The 22,308-nt window shown below is 37.4% G+C and overlaps 1 protein-coding gene across 10 annotated transcripts in view; it reads right to left on the bottom strand.

The window, feature by feature from the left end:
• Window positions 1-22,308, bottom strand: part of ST7 (suppression of tumorigenicity 7) — a 241,802-nt gene that overhangs the window by 81,136 nt on the left and 138,358 nt on the right. For 8 of the 10 annotated variants that reach the window (XR_005369793.1, XM_038557460.1, XM_038557459.1 and 5 more), the window contains exons 4-9: window positions 15,964-16,018; window positions 15,194-15,309; window positions 13,623-13,698; window positions 11,390-11,458; window positions 9,299-9,453; window positions 6,893-6,990 (exon numbers count right to left, since the gene is read on the bottom strand). Coding sequence is in view for 9 of the 10 variants with exons in the window: in XM_038557460.1 (XP_038413388.1) it covers window positions 6,893-6,990; window positions 9,299-9,453; window positions 11,390-11,458; window positions 13,623-13,698; window positions 15,194-15,309; window positions 15,964-16,018 (569 nt within the window). In the remaining variant the exon portion in view is untranslated. The remainder of the gene's footprint in view (window positions 1-6,892; window positions 6,991-9,298; window positions 9,454-11,389; window positions 11,459-13,622; window positions 13,699-15,193; window positions 15,310-15,963; window positions 16,019-22,308) is intronic. The other 2 variants (XM_038557462.1, XM_038557461.1) reach the window with 1 other exon arrangement.

The following is a 22,308-nucleotide window of genomic DNA, read 5'->3' as shown; positions in this document are numbered from 1 at the left end:
TATGTCCAAGTAAGACTTCCGTGTAAATGATAAGAGCTAATGGTAAATAAAATAACACTATTTCTTTTTTTTTTTTTTTAAGATTTTATTTATTTATTCATGAGACACAGAGAGAGAGAGAGAGAGAGAGAGGCAGAGACACAGGCAGAGGGAGAAGCAGGCTCCATGCAGGGAGCCTGACGTGGGACTCGATCCCGGGTCTCCAGGATCACGCCGTGGGCTGAAAGTGGCGCTAAACCGCTGAGCCACCCGGGCTGCCCCAAATAACACTATTTCTAAACAATTCTCATCTGCGTCGGGGACTAGTTACCATCTGCGCTTCATAGAGTGAATACAGAATACAATGCTGATAAAACCATGGTTCATCCTTACTGATGCAAGTAGGGAAATCAATAATTAATAAAGCCATTTTTGCTCTTAAACACTTTTCCTTTCTATGTAAATCACTAATTGCCAATTATTTACTAAATAAGTCATCTTAGATAACGTTTCAGGCCAATCCAGAAAAACAAGTCATGATAGAAAGCAAGGGTTCATGTAAAGTCTAACTTTGAAGATCAATGAGTTTTTATTTACAGCATTTGCTTTCAAGATTCATTTCTTTCTTTATTTGTAAGTTCAGCAAAGACAGAATCTAGAAACATGCCAACAATCACCACAGGAACACTCACTAGGAATGAACGTATTTCATTGTACAATTTGTTTTTAGTTCAATGATTTATCTGGTTCTCTTAAGAGCCTGAAAGCAACTGTGCTCAACCTGGTTGCCTGAAGGTATTAAAATACTGCTCTTCCCATGCCCCGCCCCCACATAATGGTACTTTACTTCTTTCAACAATCAACTGACCATCTTCTAAATTTATTCATCAGCCAAGTTATCCACAGTAACTCATGACACTTTTAAGGGGGAAAAAAAAAAAGAGGGATATTGATAGAGGGAAATAATGTCTTGCTGAATAGAAAGATAAAAGAAAGGAATAAAACTAGAATTTAAGATTGAGGAAAATGATAAAAGAGAATAGAAATTAACTCCCAAAATACTCATTTAAAGTCTTCCTCCTAGAAAGTTTTTTCCAAAAAATTGTTTTATGCAATAAAAACAGAATTTCTGTTACAGAATATTCCCTAAAATGAGATTTTAAAACAACTTGGGAATGGCATAGTAGTTCTCTTTTACAAATCACTGATTTTATGAAGGTTTTTCTTCATGATCATAAGTAGGCAAAAATGCAAATCGACAGTCCTTAATGCTCCAAAGGCTCTGATTAGTCCCAGAGGTGTATATTTTCTAAAGTATGCTTTCAACAGAAGTGCTACTCTTCACAAATCATCTAAAGGGCATCCTCTTACTATTAGTGCTGTTAAATTAATCCTCAAAAGTCAATTGCTCCCACCATAGGATACCACTAATGACCTAAAAGGGATATATAATGAACATCTATAATAATTCTCTAAATATAACTCACTTTAATTTACATTAATTTAAAAATAATGTTACTTCCCTAGGGAATGTATATGCATAGTAATAAACAAGTCACAGGTTTGTTTTAAGCTCAAATTTTAGGTAGGTGGATTTTTTTTCTTTGATATCCACATTTCTACCCTATTTTTAGAGAGAATGAAAATATATACAGAATACCTATATTTTGCTTTTATAGAATATGACCTGGTATTGTGGATGGCACTATGTCCTCCCAAAAGAAATTTTGAAGTCCTAACCCCTGGATTCTGTGAATGTGACTTTATTCGGAAACAGGGTCTTTGTGGATGTAACAAATTAAGGTGAGGTCATATATCCAATTCTAAATCCAACATGAGTGGTGTCCTTACAAGAAGATGGAAATTTGACCACAAAGACACAGATAAACAGCAAGAAAGAATGCCACGTGAAGACAGAGGCAGAGATTGGAGTGATATGCCTACACGTCAAGGAACGCCAAGGATTGGCAAGAACGGACTCTTTCCTAGAGCCTTTACAGGGAGTATGGCCCCGCCCACACCTTGGTTTCAGACTTTCTGGTCTTCATGACTGTGAGAGAATACACTTCTGTTCTTTAAGCCACCAAGTTTGGGGTACTTTCCTATGGATTGTGACACTCTAGGAGAATGAAGAGAAGCCTGGTCTCCTAAAAAGCAAGTAAATAAAATGTTTCAAGAAGGTTGTGATGATCTGTGTCAAATGAGAGGCCAACCTATTGAAAGAGGCAGTGCTGCAGAAAGAGTGAAAGAAGAATGAGGGAGAATGACACAGAGATCTGCAGAAAACTACAAAAGAGCGGGGAAACAGGTGATAAAGTCTGAGGGCCTATGGTCGATTGTCAAAGGAGCTGTGGATTTTAGGGAAGAGAGGCAAAAAGTGGTGTGGAAGCATGCACAAGGGGCAAGGAAGGTCACTACCCCACCTCAGGCCCTCATGTTCTCCCCCTCTCTCTCCTCACTCCAACCACAATCCCACCGAAATCTTCAAGTTCATTTACTCTTCATGCCCTGGAGTATCTCTTTGGGTAATCCCATCTAAGACATACAGCCTCCCAAACCAGCCTGGTCCCAGGAACTGATCAATTCTAGGGATGCTTTAGAATGATGTGCTCGGGACGCCTGGATGGCTCAGTGGTTGAGCGTCTGCCTTTGGCCCAGGGCGTGATCCTGGTCCCGGAATCGAGTCCCACACGTCGGGCTCCCGATGGGGAGCCTGCTTCTCCCTCTGCCTCTCTCTCTCTCTCTCTGTGTCTCTCGTGAATAAATAAATAAAATCTTAAAAAACAAAAACAAAAACACTGTGCTCACAGTAGTAGGAGCTCAGACTACCAACAGTAAGACTGAATAAAAACCCAATGTCTGCCCCAAAACAGATACACTCGCTTTAGGATTCTCCAAGTCAGTGGTTTTTAACAGGAATGATTTTGCCCCCCAGGAGATATCTAGGGATATTTTTAGTTGTCACACTGGAGAGTAACAAGGGGGCAGGTTGCTATGGTATCTGGTGGGTAGAGGCCAGGCATGCTGCTAAATACCCTACAAGGCACAGAATATCCACAACAAAGACTTACAGGCCTAAAATGTCAATCGAACAAAGACTGAGAAGCCCTACTCTAGACCAAATGACCTGGAGCAAGAGGAGCTCTTAGGTTCTTTCCTATGGGCAAGCAATCCCATCCGTGCCAGTTTCTCTACGATAGTTCTGACAGGGTATGGCTAAGGGGCCAAACAGTCAGCCTTATGAATTCCATTCCAAATCTACTCAAATAGGGCCAGGAAAACTAGGGGGGTGGTGTGGGGGGGGACAGCAACAAAAGTTGAGGTTAGCTAAAAAGTAAAAAGTTAAAAAGAAAGAAGAAATTGTGTCCTATATCAAATGTTAAAGAGGCAAGATTAAAATTAGAACAAAAAGACTTTTCTTTAAACTTAAAAAAGCAGAAAATGCAACTCTTTTCATTTTGAATAATAAATAATACCATATAGTAAAATTCAAAAGCCAGCATGCTCTCTGGCAGCTCTACCCACTGCCAAAAACATTCCTTCAATAAGGTGCTTCCATATTCTTGACTGCAAAAGGAAGCTAATTAGAGTTTTTTTTTTTTTGAGAAAACATCTTGAGACTTCAAAGTAATTAATCTGTTGTTTTTATTTTTTTTATATTAATGTGCTACTTTTAAAATGAGAAGCCATGAATCTTGACATTAAGGAACTTCCGTGTTCTCACTTCATTAATATTTTACTCACAGTATCAATATTTTATTAGATCCATAATCATCTACAGTTGGCCTTCCCAGAATTCCCATTCGTTCTCTTTCAGGCTATCTCACCAATTAACAGTTTCCCTTCCTGAAGGGATTTCCAGGGAATTGTTTTTGAAGAGTCTACTTTCTACAGGGAAGGCATTCTGACTCTACCATTTCTGGTTCCACCTTAAAATCCGCTCCAGGAAGGTTTCAACCAATGCACAGAGGGTGGGACTACTGTGTCTTAAGGAGAAATTAGATCCTCCTGCCTTAATGCTTCATCAGCAAGGCTGCCTGGAATCCAGCGTGTGTTTTATCAGGGGAAACCTTTGCAGCAAGATGGTTTATGTGCATATTATTAAGGCAGTAAACCCCCACTGAAGTTCCCATTTATGTGTGACCCCTGACCTGAGAAGAGTCAGGTCTGACCATCAATTGTCTCCCACCAGGTTGAAACCAGATGCAGCTTCAATAGACAGAGAGGTCCTCAACCTCCGCTCCTCTGTTCAGGTGCCAGGAGTTTGTAAAGAAAAGAGCACTATGAATATTTCTCTTAGAAACACATCTACACAATGTCCCACAGTGTCCCTCCCAGGACTGGTACAAGAGTAGGGCCCATACCTACTGGATGCTCTATACACCCAGTCAAAAGGCAACATGTATTGGTATTCCAGTAACACAACAGATTTTTTTTTAAGGAAAGTAGCCCAAGAAATACATATATAAATACAGATACACATGTACATATATCTGTGTGTGTGTACAGAGAGAAAAAGAGATTGCTTGACTTACTGTTAGATAAATTCAAGAAAAAAAATCAGAAATATCTCAAAATGCCCATCAGGGGAATGGTCAAGCAAATTACATCATACTTACATAATGGAGGAAAAAATAGGGGAAAAAAAATGTAAGCCTGTCTATCATATGCTAAGTGTGTTCATATTATTTTATTTCATTCTCCTCATTTTTCCATCAATTACCCTTTTAGGTAAGAGTCACTAACCACAATTTACAAAAGACAAATGAAAAGCCCGTAAAAGAAGACAGTTGCCCTGGGTCACAGAGCTAGTAAAGAGCAAAGCTGAGACTCACATCTAAGTTTTCTTACTCTCTGCCCAGCGCTTATTCTTACTCTCTGCATCCCAGATTTTTCTCCCAAGATCTATATTTGGACTAAGTCAAATAAATGGAATTGTAAATATAAAATAATGTTAAAGGACAGCCAGGATGGCTCAGTGGTTTAGCGCCGCCTCCGGCCCAGGGTGTGATCCTGGAGACCCGGGATCGAGTCCCACGTCGGGCTTCCTGTGTGGGAGCCTGCTTCTCCCTCTGCCTATGTCTCTGCCTCTCTCTGTGTGTCTCTCATGAATAAATGAATAAATAAATAAATAAATAAAATCTTTTAAAAATAAAATAAAATAGTGTTAAAAAAAAGTCAAACCATAGCTTAGCTGTATGGGTTTTAATCATGTGAAACCGTATATGCACATACTACAACTGATGACCATCGGAATGAGACTGACAGAAAAAACTGGAATTAAAATCACCCCAATTCGCTTCTCCTATGAAATTGCTTCAGCATATAATAAAGAAAATCACCAATATCTGCTCCTCCGTGCATGCCCGTCCCAAGCTAAACCAAGGTTAAGATGAGGCGGTAAATTTAAAACGCCTTGTTAGAAGGCTGAATGTGGCTGGGCCAGTTTAAGATAAATATCCCATCCTTCATAAAATTTTCAACTCTTTCAGAGACAAAGAAACTGGTCGATTTTTTACACTAGGTCAAAAGATGAAATTTCTCTGCAACTTAAAAAGCTTTGAGAGCAAGTTCATGTCTCTACAGAACTCTCCTTTTATAAAAATTAGCACTTATACTATATAACAAACATTCTTTAAATTCTTCCTCCAACCAAAAGAACTTAATCCTGGGACAACCCCTTTGCAGTGGCTTTGCCCATGAAGCATCTATCACCTTCAGTCAAACAGAATTATCTTGAAATCTCCCTCCTCTTGTTCCTCTCCTCGGGTTTGGGGGGTATCATGCTGCTTTATGGAGGAGCCAGACCCAGGCACAGATCCCACTCGACCTCCACATTACGCTGTAAGTTGCAGAAATAACTAGGGGTGGGCCTGGAGTGCAGCCGCCCCATGCCAGAGCAACTGGGAATTTATATGAATAACTGCCCTTCCAGGGATAAACTGACAAAAGGCTCACTAGGTTTACACAGTCCTGTTCTCAAACCCAAAAGCTGAGAACTGGGCAAGATGCCACTTTTATCTTGCCCCTTGGTTCTTTCAATTTTATAAGAGGAGGTTACCTGTGTCTCCTGACTTTGGGAAGACAGTAGATGCATGAAATGTTGGCAAAAGTTTTCTGAAATTGTTTTTAAAAAGAAAATGGTTTATAAATACAATTCCCATTGGTGTCCTTTCTTTATGAAAAAATAAGAAATATTTTAGGAAATGTGGAAGTCAAAGTTCCTCTATCGGTTTGCCTAAAAACCACCGTTTTATCGAGTAATAACCTCCCTTAGTTCCCTTTCATTTTAAAACTCTTAGCTATTTCCTCTCTTCTTCTGTTGACTACTACTAATAAAATATCCTGATTCAAGAATCTAGGAAAATGCTTGAAATGACTTCAATCAGATTAGATCATACTATTATTAAACTTGAGGGGAGCAATTAGATCCACAGTTTATTCAAATCTTCCTAACACCATACACACACAAAAAGTCAGTTAGCTAAAATGGCTGATGTCATTCTTGGCTTCTGGCTACAGCTCCAGAGGTTTTATTACAAGGACATGTACTGACACTTCCTTAAATATGCCAGTCACTCTATGGAAAGCTCTGCATATATTATCTCATTTAATCTTCACGACAATCCTAAGCAGTCATTATTTTTGTTATTAATATTGTTACTGTTAAAGTTCTCACTATCTATTCCCATTTTATAGATGAGGAAGCAGGCGCAGAGCAGTGAGTCACTTGCCCAACCAAGATCACTCATCTAATACACTGGGAGCTAGAGCTGAATCCCAGACTGGCCGCTCCAGCACCCACAGGACCACTGCACCATCACTGGTGCTCTCTGCTAAAGGCTATTCAGTCAGCAACTCCTCTCTAAGTCAGGTGCATTGCTACTGTTCCCAAACACAAATTCAAACTCACATCTCTCATCATTTTCACTGCTTCCCTGGTCCTCCCGAGTCTTCTGGCACACATTGCTAGCCTTCTTTTGATGTAGACCAAGACATTGGTATCTCGTCCTGAAGAAGGAAATATAAAATACCAAAATTTAAAAATACAAAAGCTTTCAGTTGAGTAGCAAGAAAAAATACAAAGGTCCATTTGCCATGCCCTTAAAGGAAAACCTCAGAGAGAACAGAGTGCTCCTCTGGCTTTTTCTTAGTGCCAGGAGCACTGACAGTAACTATGCTAATAGTAAAATGCATACAGTGTAGTCAAGGTGCTTAGATTTCCAAAGGTCAATTCACATGACTGATTACCTAATCCATGCCTTTGAATCAGGATGTTGAATATTTGATAAATAAAATCATCTGCCACAAAGTGCTGGGAAAATGAACATACCCACAATGAATGTGGTTTATAAGCAAGAATTCCATATTCTTCAAATCTGCATGCTTTTGGTGGAGATGCAAAGAGGTGAATCTCAGGTTGCATCTTGATGAACTATTTTTTTTCCTTCTTGACATTAAAGTCTGGAGAAGCCTCATCTTGAACTTCTGTTTTATATTATTCTTCCTCTAACACCAGTGACATCATAATCATCTCCAGGTCCCCGAAGCAGTGTATTTTAGATGGCAATATAACACATTCCAGATATGACAATAGAGTACGCAACAAAATGAAAACTACCCTAGTGTTAGAGAAAGCACTGACAAGCTAACTGGTTATAATAATAGTCACTAAAATGGCTCTTAAAAAGTACATTAACGACTTCTCATCTTAATCTTTTATTTAATTATATGTCTTTTTGGATAGGTTTCTAGACCAGTGAGAACATGCATGCATTTAATCCTCAATAAAATTACCATGTTTTAGAAAAATATGACACACCTGTTATAGATTAAGTACATGTATAATATGCAGCTATTAAAAGATGTTAAGACCCAAGTCCTAACATTTCAAGTTTTAAACAATGAGAACAAGATGTGTGCTGAAAATCTGCCAAGTGCCTACAAATTATTTTAAAGATGTGATTATATTTTTTGGATCGATTTAGGCAATAGGTTGAAAGGATTTAATTTACAGAAGAAAAGAAATAAAGAAAATTTCTAAGGTTATAGATAATGTAATTTTATGTGTTAATTCTCATTTAGTTCACAAAATAGCTATTACTATACAATGCCTACAAAATTCATTTAAAAAAAAAAGGCAAGATACAGATGTGATTAGAGACTTGATTAACATACATACTGCAGAATGCAAATAAAACTCATGTATTATTATGTTGTGTGGGCATACTCATGTATATACACAAAGATCAAGGATCTCACTTGATCTTTCCTAAGGACTAATGCACTCAGTCTCTGCACCAAATCCAAGTTTAGCACTAAAATTCAATTTTATAATCTCAAATACGAAGGAGATGCAGTCCTACTCTCCAAGATGCAGGTGGGAAAAATGAGGTGAGAAATTCTACCCGAAGGAAACAACCTGAAGTCTGAATGGACAATGGAAGGATTATTACATTTCTACTTTAGACAATCAAAAATCTGACAAGTCAGAGGCTCCAGGTATTCCAGAAATGATTTTGTTGTCTTGTTTTTATACCCTTCCCCCCAAAATATCAACTGATCCTCTGTTTACTAAAGTGAAAGACCTCATTTTAAACAGGAATTTTAAATAAAAGCGGTCACTATTTTTAATATAAAAAGGATAAATAACTAGGAACTCAGCTTTTTTAATCTCTGGAAACCAATACAAATGAGCTAAATACTGAGATAATCACCAATAACTGTGATTTTCTTAGTTGTCCTATTTAAACCCATGCTGCAGAAGACTTGGAAGAGAAAATCTCTGATTACATTAACACGAATTTAAGTCCTGTTTCCCAAGTAGGCCTTATCTAACTTATGGGGCAGAGAAATAACTAATAAGCAGAAATACATAAGAATTCTGAGGAGAAAAAAGGTTACCATCAAAGCTTATTACCATTTATTTCTGGAGTTAAGAATCTAAAGACTAGGAAAGAGAATCTGAAAATGAATGTGAACAGTAATGAAGCTATAAATTAATTATGCAATGTGCTCTTATGGGAAGGAAAAAAATTAATAGAAAGGAAAAAGGAAGGAAGGAAGGAAGGAAGGAAGGAAGGAAAGAAAGAAAGAAAGAAAGAAAGAAAGAAAGAAAGAAAGAAAGAAAGAAAGAAAGAAAGAAAGAAAGAAAGAAAAAAAAAAAAAAAGAAAAAAAAGAAAAAGAAAAAAAAGAAAGAAAAACTAGTATTTACTCTCATCTATGAGAATCACATTTTGAACTGGCCTGAACCTCTCGTTCCGATTAATCATGTCACAGTTCTGACCCCCCAACATGTCAGCCTGGAGAAAGCCTTACTATGTTGGGCTTCGTACTGGGACCCGTGATGCTGTAGCTGCTGCGAACGCCGATAACAGCCGTCTCCAGCCTTCAGGGCCTGCTTGAACAGCTTTTCTGCTTCAGCAATGGTCGTTGCTTCCTCTTCAGCCAAGAGAATATAAGCAGTCGCACACCTGTCCATTCAGATAATAGCCACCATCAATTACAAATCCAAGGACACTGTAGCAGCTGTAGGAGTGCATGCAGAAGGGCAAGGAGTTATGCCAAAACATGCAGAGTGGCCAACTGGTTCATGCACCCCTGGTTTGTAGTTGTTGACACAAAAATAATGACACAAAAGAAATGTCTCTATTTTAGCTTGAAAGGTAGGATGTGTAGTGTTAGGAACGTGGGGCTCACAAGGGGACTCTGCCCCTTATTAGTGTATCACTTTGGGCAAGTTATTACTCTGCCTCCCTGCTGGAGCACGACATGGAATCTAACTGTTCACAGTGTTGTTGCGAAGGTTAAGTAAGGTGATGCATGTGAAGTGCTTAGTACAGTAGCTGGCACGGGGTCCACACTCAGTAAGCGTCAACTGACGCAGGCAATGACAATAGCTGTTGTGGAAGATCTCCTTCCAGCTCTCAAGGTTTGAGAGCCTACAGAAAGTTTCCTTCTATTTACTAAACACGAATTCTTTCCAGTCTAAAGATTTCTTCAGAATGATAAGTTCATTAAATCAGATCAGTTACTCATTAAAAAAAAAAACAAAAACAAAAAAAAACCAGCGCTTCACCATCTCATTATAGTCAGCACTGATTTTCTGGTCAGAGAACACTAGAAGAACCTACAGGTAATGTTATTTCTGCAGAGCTCAAAATCTGATTCCGCCTCAGCAGTGAACAAGAGTTCATCCATCTCACGCCTTTAACAGTAAGAGCTACCACCTGTTGCTTAGTAGACGGTAAGCACTGTACCAGGCACTTAACATATATCGTCTCATTTAATCCTTTCAACAACCTCTAAGGTAGGAAGCCAGAAAGGATAAGCAGTTAACTAACAAACAAGGGGAACTCTTGGAAATCTCAACCTTCCCAATCATATCATAACAACCCAACCGCCAAAGAAAGGGAATGTAACAGGAAACGGTGAGGCCGGGGCAGACCATACAGGTCCCGATCTGCACGGATCCCTTTGCTTCCCTTCTTCTCCACCACCTCTCTTGTGGTCATTTCCCTACTTATCAGAATCTCCATCAGACCACAAGAGAGAAAATAAACAGAGAGTGAAACCAAATGTTACTTTTACTGCTCATAAACTACGGCAGCCCAGCTAGAAAAGGAGGCTGAACTTAAGCTAATGGGAGGTTTGGGGTTACCAGTCAATCTTAGCCTTGAGGAGGGGTCTTGTCAATTCTTTAGTCAATCCCTCTAATTTCATGCAGGACTGATCAATGGGGCTTTAAACATAATGTAGTGCTGTAGGGAGAAACAATGCCCAGAAAAATGCTGTAAAACCAATTACTATGGAGGGCAGCAGATATATGGCTCAGAAAGAACAATCATGATGCAGAAACTGCCCAGCGATTCACTGGAGAAAACTGGGACAGGCATCAGGAAGCAACATTTAAGGCTTCAGATGCTGACATATAAATATGGGTCAAGGGTAATGAAGTGAAAATTGAGACTATAATACTGAGTGGTAGATATAGTATCAGAGGAATTAGCTGTAAGATTATAGTCAGTGGGCTGGGAATTCAAGACAGGTTAGGGCAAGTTGCTTGCTTTATTTATTTATATTTCAAACAGTATTCTTAGGAGGAGAGGCAGAGTAGCACTACTAGCCAAGAAAACATATATCTATGTGGAAAGTCATGAGTCTGGGGTAGAAACATGCTAAGAGCTTGTGAGTGAAGGAGAAAGGAAAGAGCAATAGAAGTGCTAATGGTTGGGGAGTACAGAACGACTGCTCAGCTCGATGGAAGATATAGATGATGCATCCTTGTCACAACACAGTACACATACAGAAGCAAGAAAGTATGGTGATGGGGGTGTCAACCATCCAGATATCTGCTAGAAGAAGTCTCATTTGGTTAGAAGTAGGGCACCCGACAGGTTCTTGACTTACTTTGGTAACAATTTTATCTCCCAGATGGTAGAGGAAGCAATTAGGGGAACTTCAACTCTGGACCTAATTCTGACCAAGAAGAAAAAAATAGTTGGTGAAATGGAAATTGATAGGAACATTCAGAGAGAGTTACTATGTCATTTTGGAGTTCAGGGTAATCAAAGAGGGTAAGGTGGACTTTCAAAAACTTCAAAGAAAAGAGGTATGATTCAATGGCATGAGACTCCGAAGGAAAAAAAAAAAAAATGGTGTAAGAGGGTTGGGCAGCTTCCAAATGTCCAGCTGTAACCGTAGTCACAAATGAGCCTCTCAGGAAGAAAAGAGGGGTGACAATAGAGTAACCAATACGGCTGCACAGAGATCTCTCACAAGGTCAGATTTTTAAAGGACATGTAAAAAAAGATGGAAAGAAGGCATGTAATGAAGGACTACAAGAGAGTGGAATGAGCTAGTAAGAGTAATGTCAGGAGAGCTAAAACTCCAAATTAGCTGAGGCTTGCAAAGCAAAATAAAGACAAAACAACATGCCAGAGACAACCATCTATTCCCCGTTTTTAAATTATGTTTAAAGCCCTATTACCACCCCCATTTCTCTACGACCATGGCAAAAATAAATAAGCAAAAAAGACAAACAACACAACAACCACATCAAAACAAGAAAAGTTTATAGTTAGTAGCAGCAGATAATAGAGAGAAAGCAAAACTCTCTAACTCCTATATTTTTCTCTGGCTTCTCTATCAAGGAGCATGATGGTCAGGCTGGAAAAGGGAGAAGAAATTAAACTCTAATGTGGGTACAAAGATGTAAGATAGCAAATAACTGATCTATTTTAAATGAAATACTGTGCTGGGATGGGCAAATCCCAGGAAGCCAACAGACCCCATAGGCAGGCCATGGAAGTGCTCTCTGTGGATAGTTAAGGAATCACAAAGAATGGACAGGTGCTAGAAGAATGAGATGACAAATGCAATAAAAATGTTCAAAAAGGGAAGAAGGGAGACTTCCCAAACTACAGAACAGTGACTGGGAAAGATATTCTAATGGATTATTAAAGGGATGGGCTCCAAGCATTTTTAAAAGAGAGTCGTGAACACTAGAAGCTAGCTTCAATCCAATAAGAATAAATAAATCAGGTTGTGCTAGCTTAATTTACTTTAAAGAATTTTGCTGCACAGTAAAGATCCACAGCTACAACTGGCATTCTTAAGATCAAAATGCAGAAATATGAGCTGAATACAGTGCAACTTGGGTGGCTTAGTAATTGGTTGAACAATACCGAAGGATGAGGAGTCATGAAGACATGAACCTGGAGGATAGTTTGTATGTCACGTCACAGGGCTCTATCCCTGATCCTGACATGTTTATCAGAAACATGGATGACACACAGAAGGCAGGCATATCAAATTTGTAGATGACAAGAAACTGGAAAATAAATATGTTGTATGGACAGAATCAGAAACCAAATAGATCAACAGGTTACAATGGCAGGATTTCCAACTCTCGAGTGAATCTTGTTTCTAAGACCTCCGAAGAAGATTCTGTAACCTTCTTCAAAAAAAAAATCATAAAATAGTTTAACAATGACCATTTGGCAGGGAGAGTGTCGAGGTGATTCAAGCACCAGATGGGTGGTTGAGCTAAATGACCTTTAAGGTCTCTGCCAACCCTGAGATTTTATGACTCCAGTTTTAAGAACCTTTCCCATTTTCTGAGATCTCCAGAAGATATTTCTCAGGCTTCCTTGGTAACCCAAAGCATGTTTGACAACACTAAAGGCAGCATTTCTTCTTATCTTTGTCTTGATCTTGAAATACTTTTAAAGTGTAATTTTTTTCACCTTGTGTTTTTGTTATCTTTTCCCCAGTAGCTCTACCTAAAAACTGTGATGGCACAGAGGAGCATTCTACATCTGAAAAAAAGTCTCCCCATCAATATGTTTTAGATATGTCAAGAACCGTATTTGTTTTAGGTTTTTACAGTATCCCACAGGTAGTCCTTAAAGGGCTAGCTAGCCCTTGGAGGCTGTTTAAGTTAGGGTCATAACAAAGCCACTAAACTGCTCTCTAAGAGGACTAAACCCACCATCAAAAAAATTTTTTTGACAAATTAATAACCCCCTCCAAACAATTCTCAAGTCCAAATGCATAATTTCATGTAAGTATCCCATCCATGAATACATTCCGCAAAGGATAAGGTTTTCTTTTTTAAAAGCAAGAGTTTCCCCCCACTTACTCATTTATCTCTAAGGCTTCATGAGCTGCAGAAATCCTAGCTTGGGGGTTTCTCTCTCTCCAGGCTTTCTGCATTACTGTTTTAGAAAAAGAGAAAAAAGCAAGTCCATCAATACACATAATTTGGAAGACTCAACACAGGACAATAGTTAAATAAATAGCTTTCAGCCTGAATACAAGACAGTATTTCACTTACTAAGATCAGCCCAAATCTCCAAAGTCACACAAATACTCTCTAATTTGCTATTCTCGTCGTGTCCTTCAGTTGATGATATCAAACCCTTCTTGCGCTCATAAAATTACAGATCTAAATCTTATAGGTTAATCTGTGGTCTATAATTTCAGAGATTTAATCTTGATTAAGATTTTTTTTTTTTACTGAAGTACTAGTTGATTCACAATGTTACAGTAGTTTCAAGTGTAACATAGTGATTCTCCAAGTCTATATGTTACGCTATGCTCATCACACTGCTTATGGTTTCTTAATCAAGAAAGGAAAAGATATTCTAAGACAGATTTAATATCTCTTTTGCTCATTAGTGTCATTTGTTGTTAAGACACATATATTATTTTACCTCTTTTGAGATGAGATTGCTAATAATCTCTTCCTTCTACTTAGACACAACATAATTTCTATTGCTTATTTTCTCAAACTCTATAGGCTCTGGGTATTAGGACATTTTAAAACCATTTGAAGAATTAGGAGTTGGGTCAGAAAAAAAGTGCTTTGGCCTTTTGCTTAGTATGTCTGTTTCCAAAGTTTGCAGCAAACAGTTTTTATACACACACATACACACACACACAGTGGAAAGGTCAATGTCTGGAATATTTATTGGACTATGATGTTCCACCATGGCAAAGAGTACCTTTAAAAAAAAAAAAGTGACAGTCTTCATATTTGTTTTATATATATGTATATATTTGTTTTATATATATATATATATATATATATCTTCTTAGTTTCTTAGGTGTATGTACATATACCTCTTTTTAAAGATTTTTTTCATCTATTTATTTTAGGTCTGATAATTTAAAAAATATGAGTGGAATTATTTGTATCTCAAACAATGTGAAATGTATGCCAAACAAAAGCCTTTTCTAGGATGGAAAACAAATATGGATTCCAACAGCTAAAGCCATGCTTCCACTCAATGCTAGTGAACCTATAAATAGGCATACAAATCACTACAATATATTCATTTATCATTTACATTCACTGAATCCCAATTTCTAATTACAGTATCATCAGAGAGACATGACCCTTCATCCTACCTCAAGCAAGGATTCAATTATCTTCATATAAGATTGATATTTGTTGAAAATGTAAATCCAATGTCAGTATATTTTTCTAAACAGTATTTTAAATTTTAAAAAGAAGACTCATTTCTACATTGATACTTCATTGTGATAAATCCTTTATTTAAGTGTCATAATTCTGGGTTCTATTAGTCAATCTCCAATTTGATATTTTACACATTTGTTTTTATACAGCAGATATTCTAAAAGTAGTAATCTTAGTACTTAAACCAAAAAGCCCTCCCACTCAGCAACTATCTAAAAGATTGTCCATACTTGCATCTGCAGGACGCAGGTGGTCTGAGTCACAAGTAAAGAATGTCTGGTGGTCTTGGGCAGAGAGATTCATGTCATAGTAAGTCAAAGGCTCTCGTCCTGTCACCCAAGTATACCTGGTAAAGGGGAAATAGATGGTCAGACACTCTGGGAGAAGAAAGCAAGAGCTACAAAATATTAAGCTGCATAGGAGTTGAACTATAAAACATCAACTGAAACACTAAGGCAGTTTTGCCAACGAATGAACAAAGTTTTTTGTTAATAATCATCCTGTTCTCCCTTTAGGAAGTATATCAGCAGAAAAGAAGGAAACATTTTCCTTTATTTTTTGGTCTAAAAATTTTACTAGTACTAACTAATGAAAACTTTCTCTGATTCGTATTATAAATAGACATTTCCCAAAAGCCAAGAAAATTCTGATATGCCTAATTACTCTGCAAAATTAAATTCCAGTGTAACTTTTGTGACATCTTCATACCCACTTACGTTCTAGATAAGCTTCAAAATATTTTGATTGTGTAATGCATAATGAAAAGAGTAACTGTAAATAGAAAATTTCTAAAAACTACACATTTTTACATATTATCCCAATTCCAATCCCAAAAATATTTATAAAACAGAAAAATCAAAACATGTGAGCACTGTATCAAAAAATAGAAGCACTCCCCAGACTCTTACAATGACCCCTAAGTGAACCAGCAAAAACATTTGCTGCTGTCTTTACTCTCTGAACTAGACCCATTTGTTTCCCAAGCTGTCAAAATGCTTACCGATTATATTCAGCACCCCTAAATAAATTTAGTGGATTTCGCCATACTTTGCATTCTGCAACAAAGAGAAATATGAAAATGTTACACATAGTCCAGAGACACTACAAGCTAATTAATTCAGCAAACCACCCTTCCTGGCCATTTGATAAGATAATTTTATTCTCTATCCTCTACATGGGAAGCAACATGGAAAAAACTCTGCGTGGTTAATCAGGAAATAAAGCTCAGGCACCAGGACTTTGGAAAATTTCCCCTAATCTCTCTGGGCCCAAGCTTCCTCATTCGCTAAATCAAGGTACATGCCAAAATCAGCTAGTTCATAACTTCAATAGTCATCAAGAGATCTAAACAGATTCATAACTTCAATAGTCATCAAGAGATCTAAACAGAATCTATGAATTTATTTCTAAAATTACAGGTAGAAGATATAGCTAGAAGTAAAACTATTTTCTATTACTCAAAAAAAAAAATCTTAAAATAACTTCAAAAGTAAACCTAACTTAAGCTCTAGAGTATAATATGCAAGTGCCCTAGATTTTTATTTAGGGTCTATGTTAATAGTGAACTTGTGATAATTCACCAGACTTCTTTTCACATTGCCATAAAGTAGTAATAAGAAAATTAATAAAGTTATTATTTTAGGGAGAAATGCTATGAAAATAAAGTGTTTTAAAGCCTTAACACTGTTTATTTACACAGATACAGATATTAATCATTATACTAACATTATAATTCTAGCATGGACTAATAGACTATACATCTTTCTTATACAAAGACCACAGAAATTTAGAACCACAGGACTTAAAAATGTCAATTATTAATTTTTAAGACTGTCTTATAAGTGTATGACTAATAAGCTACAATTCTTAAACAGCCTATGATTAAGACTTTCTACTGATTCAGAATACATTTCTTTGAATGAATAATGTTTTATTAGAAAATAAAATCAGTTAACAGTACTTAAAATATCTCTCTGTGTGTAGTCAGCCAAAATAACACACCCAAAGACATATACACGCAAAAGTGAGCAATTACTGCAGAAATCAAAAGAACATTAAAGGCCACGGATGATTCATTAAGATTCTCAGTCCTGTTATATGCAACATCCATCCTTCCACCCATCCACCCATCCATTCATCCATCCAATGAGCACGGAGCACTCAATGGAGAAAACAAACAAGTAAATCATCTATTACGATACAGCATGAGATTGAAGAACATAAAACACTAGAGAAACACTGTGTGTAATCTCAATATATTCTTGTTAAAATAGTGAACGAAGGGTATACACATAACAGGAAGACATATTTTTATTTAAAGAAGATAAATTTATCTTTAAAGTAGGGCTGGAGCTCGCCTAAAATTTGCTCAATGTTTATAAACATTGCTTTTCTTAAATAATTACTTTTTTTAAAAGAAATGTAAAGGCCTTTGGAGAGGTCACTAATGAACTCCAGATCATGGCCTGAATCACACCAGTGAGCCAAACAACCATGATCGCTGCCTTTTAGGCTATTATAACTCTTAGGTCCTCATCATTCCAATCATCTTCTCAGAGGATGTCTTTCAAGATCCAAGTGCTCTTCTTCAAAGCTTTATGAATATTGCAAGGTTCGTATTTAGCACATAACAAATATGCACACATATTTATGTATAAAGGATGCTCGTGGCAGCATTATTGGCAATAAAACAGAAGCATTTAGGGATATGCTTCTGCCCTGTTGAATTTTTACCTGAAATCTTAGTAAAAAAGCTTATGGCAAACAATTTGTCTCCAGTGAATACATTACTCTATTTGCCTGGAAGGACAAGCACTGTTCAAGTATCAGTTGACAAATTATAAAGCAAAATGCCTTCAATTAAAATTTTAATTCTATTATATATTGAGACAAATGAAATTGTTTCTAAATAAAAATGACTGCAAAGAGACTTTAGTACGGATACCTAAAGTATTTTTGAGCAGAACCTAAAGATTGAATCTTCAGTTAGGAAGTGCCACAAGGTAGCCAGCAGGGGGTGCCACAAACATTTTGAAATTTTTTATAGCTTGTAACGGGGAACTGAACTTTAAAAAAAAAGTCACTGTTAACATTAGTGTCATACATGTGGTCTGTGTTCAATTTCTTCAACTATCCCTGAAACTTAAAAAAAAAAAAAATGAGGATCTAAGTAACTATAACAGATGTAAAATATTCTGGATGAGAAAAAAATATGTGACATAGGACTACATAAGAAATGTCTTCATTAGCTATATCCTTCAAATGGGGGCAAAACAGAAATAATTTTTTTAAAGAAACAAGTGACTAGAGGTTGAATATGAACCCGTCAAAGTTTTACCTTGAATTACATCATAGCTACGTTAATTTCTTCTTTGCAACTCTGTTTCCTAATCTTACCCTTACTACAAAAACCCTCCCAGTCTGGAATTACTCTAGAGTACATAGCCCATAAATATCAGATTGCCTGATGCTTTTCTGAAAAGGACAGATGTTCTAAGTGCCAAAGGTATTAGAATGTGAAGATTTAAGTCAAGAAGTTAAACTCAGATATCCAGAGGGTAAAAGTCTTTCTACATGAGGTCCAGTTTCTTATCTTATTCGTGTCTTTGAGTAATAAATTCTTTTATTTAAGTCAGAATTAAAATTTTACATCCAAAAGGAAATTTGCCTTTTCCATTAATACCAACAATTTCAGTGCCCTTTAGAGGACCTAAAAGTTGCCAGGGACTCCATCAAGGGCTTGCTGACATTAATATTCAATTAAATATATGCCCCCAGTGCAATAAACTGTCTATGATTCCCTCTGTGGCAGCCCACAGAAGAGTCTCTATCTACAGATGTTGAGAAAAATATTCAGACCTCAGCACGCATGCAAGAATGCAGTTCAAGAGGAAGAGGAGCGGGGATCCCTGGGTGGCTCAGCAGTTTAGAGCCTGCCTTCAGCCCAGGGCCTGATCCTAGAGACCCGGATCGAGTCCCACATCCGGCTCCCTGCATGGGGCCTGCTTCTCCCTCTGCCTGTGTCTCTGCCTCTCTCTCTTCCTCTCTGTGTATTCTCATGAATAAATAAATAAAATCTTTAAAAAAAAAAAAAAAGAGTAAGAGGAGCAATAAATATTGGAATACGACTTGTTTAGTTGCCCAAGTCTGCAGAACAGATACCCCTCTTTGCAGGGGATCTCATAATAGGATGAGTATAAGTTTTTACGTAGGAGACAAAGAACATAAAAAAAAAAAAAATGCTTACTGCTATCAAGGACTTTTAAAATCAAGCTCCAGTCTTGTCTTCAGCCTTTTCTCTCACCATTTCCTACTAAAACTTGCCATCCCAGTAATAGTTATTTCATCCCTTTTGTACTCATCCATTCCTCTAGAATGCCTTCCACACTGCTCACAGGACTGTGTGGTTTAAACATACATAGAATGGCTATTTGCATTAGACCTGGGGCTAGACCCTGGGGGAGGAGGGTCTTATAGCTTTGGAACAAAAATAAAAAGGGCATCCAGCCGAAGAAGCTCTGTAGAAGGAATAATGCACCGACAGAACCACAGATTTCCCTTTGTCACAGTCCTCAAAGAAAAAGAGAAATAATTCTCAGAAAAACCAAGAGGCTCCAAAGTCACAGGGCTTTTATTCACATGGAAGAAAATATTACTCTATGTCCAATTTCTTCAACTCTGAGAACCTTTCTTTCCTAAAATTAAAAATATATATATATTTATATATATCATATATAAATATATATATATGATTATATATATATAATCTTCACTTCCAGGGCCTTAAAATATATGAATTATTCATTCATTCATAGTCCAAGAAGACTTGTTATACTCAAAAGTTACCACCTCTTCCCAGAATCTAAAATCTAATAATGATGGGAATATTATTACAAACAGCTATTAGCCTGATCTTCATTGAGTCTATCAGTTTTTTTTTTTTAAGATTTTATTTATTCATGGGACACAGAATGAGAGGCAGAGACACAGGCAGAGGGAGAAGCAGGCTTCTACAGGGGAGCCAAATGTGGGACTCGATCCCAGGACCCTGGGGATCACGCCCTGAGCCGAAGGCAGATGCTCAACCTCTGAGCCACCCAGGAGTCCCTCTACGAGAGGCTTTAAAGCTCAAGTCATCTATATTCTTTACATAAGCTAGTGAGAGGCCCCTTTAACAGAAGCTATATAATTTCCCCTATAGTTCAAAATAAATGAGATTACAGGCTGGTGTCCAGATTGACCAACAACTATCCACTATATGCAACAGACCTGTTGACCCTGCAACATCATATTTCAAAAAATTCTATGACTTCATCAATCAAATTTTCCATTAGAAAAAGTTTCAAAAACTCCTCTGGGCAAATGTTAGGCACTTTTAACAATACTTTTAAACATTTTGTTCCAAAGTACAACAGAAAAGGGCCCTAGATAAAGTTTCATCAGATGTATTATGACAATCAAGATTAACCCCAAGCCAGTCAACGTCTGACACATGATTCTGACATATATTTATTGGCTTTGATATCTCAGAAATAAATACCCAATTGTCTACTTCATACAAGCTCTTAAACAATCATTAAGAGTAACAATATCCACTATCTTAAGTAATCAAACTTTAGCAGTTTTCTTAACTTTTGAAATAATTATTTTGAAAAAAATAGTAGTAGTAAAGGCACAAAGTAACACGTAGGTAGCTTTCAACTCAACAAATGTGTTATTCCCTCAAATTTGACAGAATGAGGATAGTTATAAATAATGATGTTTCAAGACCATTTTTATTGATCTGCTCTAGTCAAGATGGTACTCTACTCTCTTCAAGTATTGCTAAGATGACTAAATATTTATTGTATCTCTGATATGTTTCTCATTGATCATTTCTGACCTAAGCCATTCAACTCGATCGTAATGTGGAAATGGCGAAATAAGTTTATTAAATAAATGTTCACCAGGGACTAAAACTGTTTTAGGCATTTTCACCATTCAACTGGAGATCAAATTTCTACTAGAACATATATTTTAGTGGCAAAAGATTTTAAAAGATGTAATAAGCATTGGCTCAGAAAATCACTTCAACACATACATCGATGTGGTGAGGACAACTGGGTTCCCCTAATTGAGACGATTAAAGAGCAATCCCAGAGGTTCTGGACATGTAGCAATTTGCAGTTTAGCCAAGGGATATATTTGAAATGCAAGCAGCAAAAGTCCGGCATAAAAGTGAATCACTGAGCTAATGAGTAAACCTCACTAAACCCATAGCCGTATCTCCATGGGGCTGGGCCATCTTCCCTATCATATTCATAGAAAAGTGGAGGACACTGCCTGATGGTTGTCCTCTGACTTGCTATTTCGTTTATTCCTCAAAGTACTCTGTGAGGTAGATACTGTTTTTATTCCCATGTATGCAAATTAAGATACCGAAGAAGGTTAAGTGACTCACCCAAGGTCACACACTGTTAAGTGATGGAGCCAAGATTAGGGCCACATCTGTGTGACCCCAGAGCCTAAGCTCTCAACCATCAGCAATCCTACCACTGAGCTGTGTGTAAGTAAGTTTGGCTAATGCCACTTCTGAAATAATGTCATGTATGGTAGTATTGGTTTTTAATGAAAGGACTTAATTTACCAGTTTAGTAATTATATTAGTATTGAGTTTATGGACCTCACAGAGGATTCAGACTATATTTTTTAGTTGGTGCTTGAGACTCTGGACTCCAAAGTAAGACTACCTAGGTTACCAGCAAGTGACCTCGGAATGACCTTGGGCAGATGACTTAACTTGCCTGCTGTACCTTAGCTTCCTTAACCACACCACAGAGATAATAACAGCATCTGCAGGACACCTGAGTGGCTCAGTCAGTGAGGCATCTGCCTTTGGCTCAGGTCATGATCTCAGCGTCCCAGGATCAAGCCCCCTATCGGGCTCCCTGCTCAGGGGGAGTCTGCTTTTCCCTCTTCCTCGCCCTCTGCCCCTCTTCTCCCCCCCTGCTAGTGTTCTCTTTCCTCCTGTCTCAAATATATAAAAGTCTTTTAAAAAAATAAGAGCATCTGCTTCTTACATATATATACATATCTATTATGCACATATATAAGATATACATTAAGACTAAGTGAAACTAAAATGAAATATTTGAGACAGGAAGGCAAACCTGACTTTGGCAACCTCTGCCTATGTCTCTGCGTCTCTATGTCTCTCATGAATAAATAAATGAAATCTTTAAATAAATAAGTAACTCCCTACATATTATCAGCTCATAAACGGAGTTGAATTAAGAAATCGCAGTGAGAAACATGGTAACATGGCAAATACATCAGCAGGATTTATGAAAAAAAATGGTGGGCTAGC

Source organism: Canis lupus, chromosome 14 (genome assembly GCF_011100685.1).
Source record: "Canis lupus familiaris isolate Mischka breed German Shepherd chromosome 14, alternate assembly UU_Cfam_GSD_1.0, whole genome shotgun sequence".
NCBI classification, from domain to species: domain Eukaryota; kingdom Metazoa; phylum Chordata; class Mammalia; order Carnivora; family Canidae; genus Canis; species Canis lupus.
This window is presented reverse-complemented; position numbering and strand designations above follow the sequence as displayed.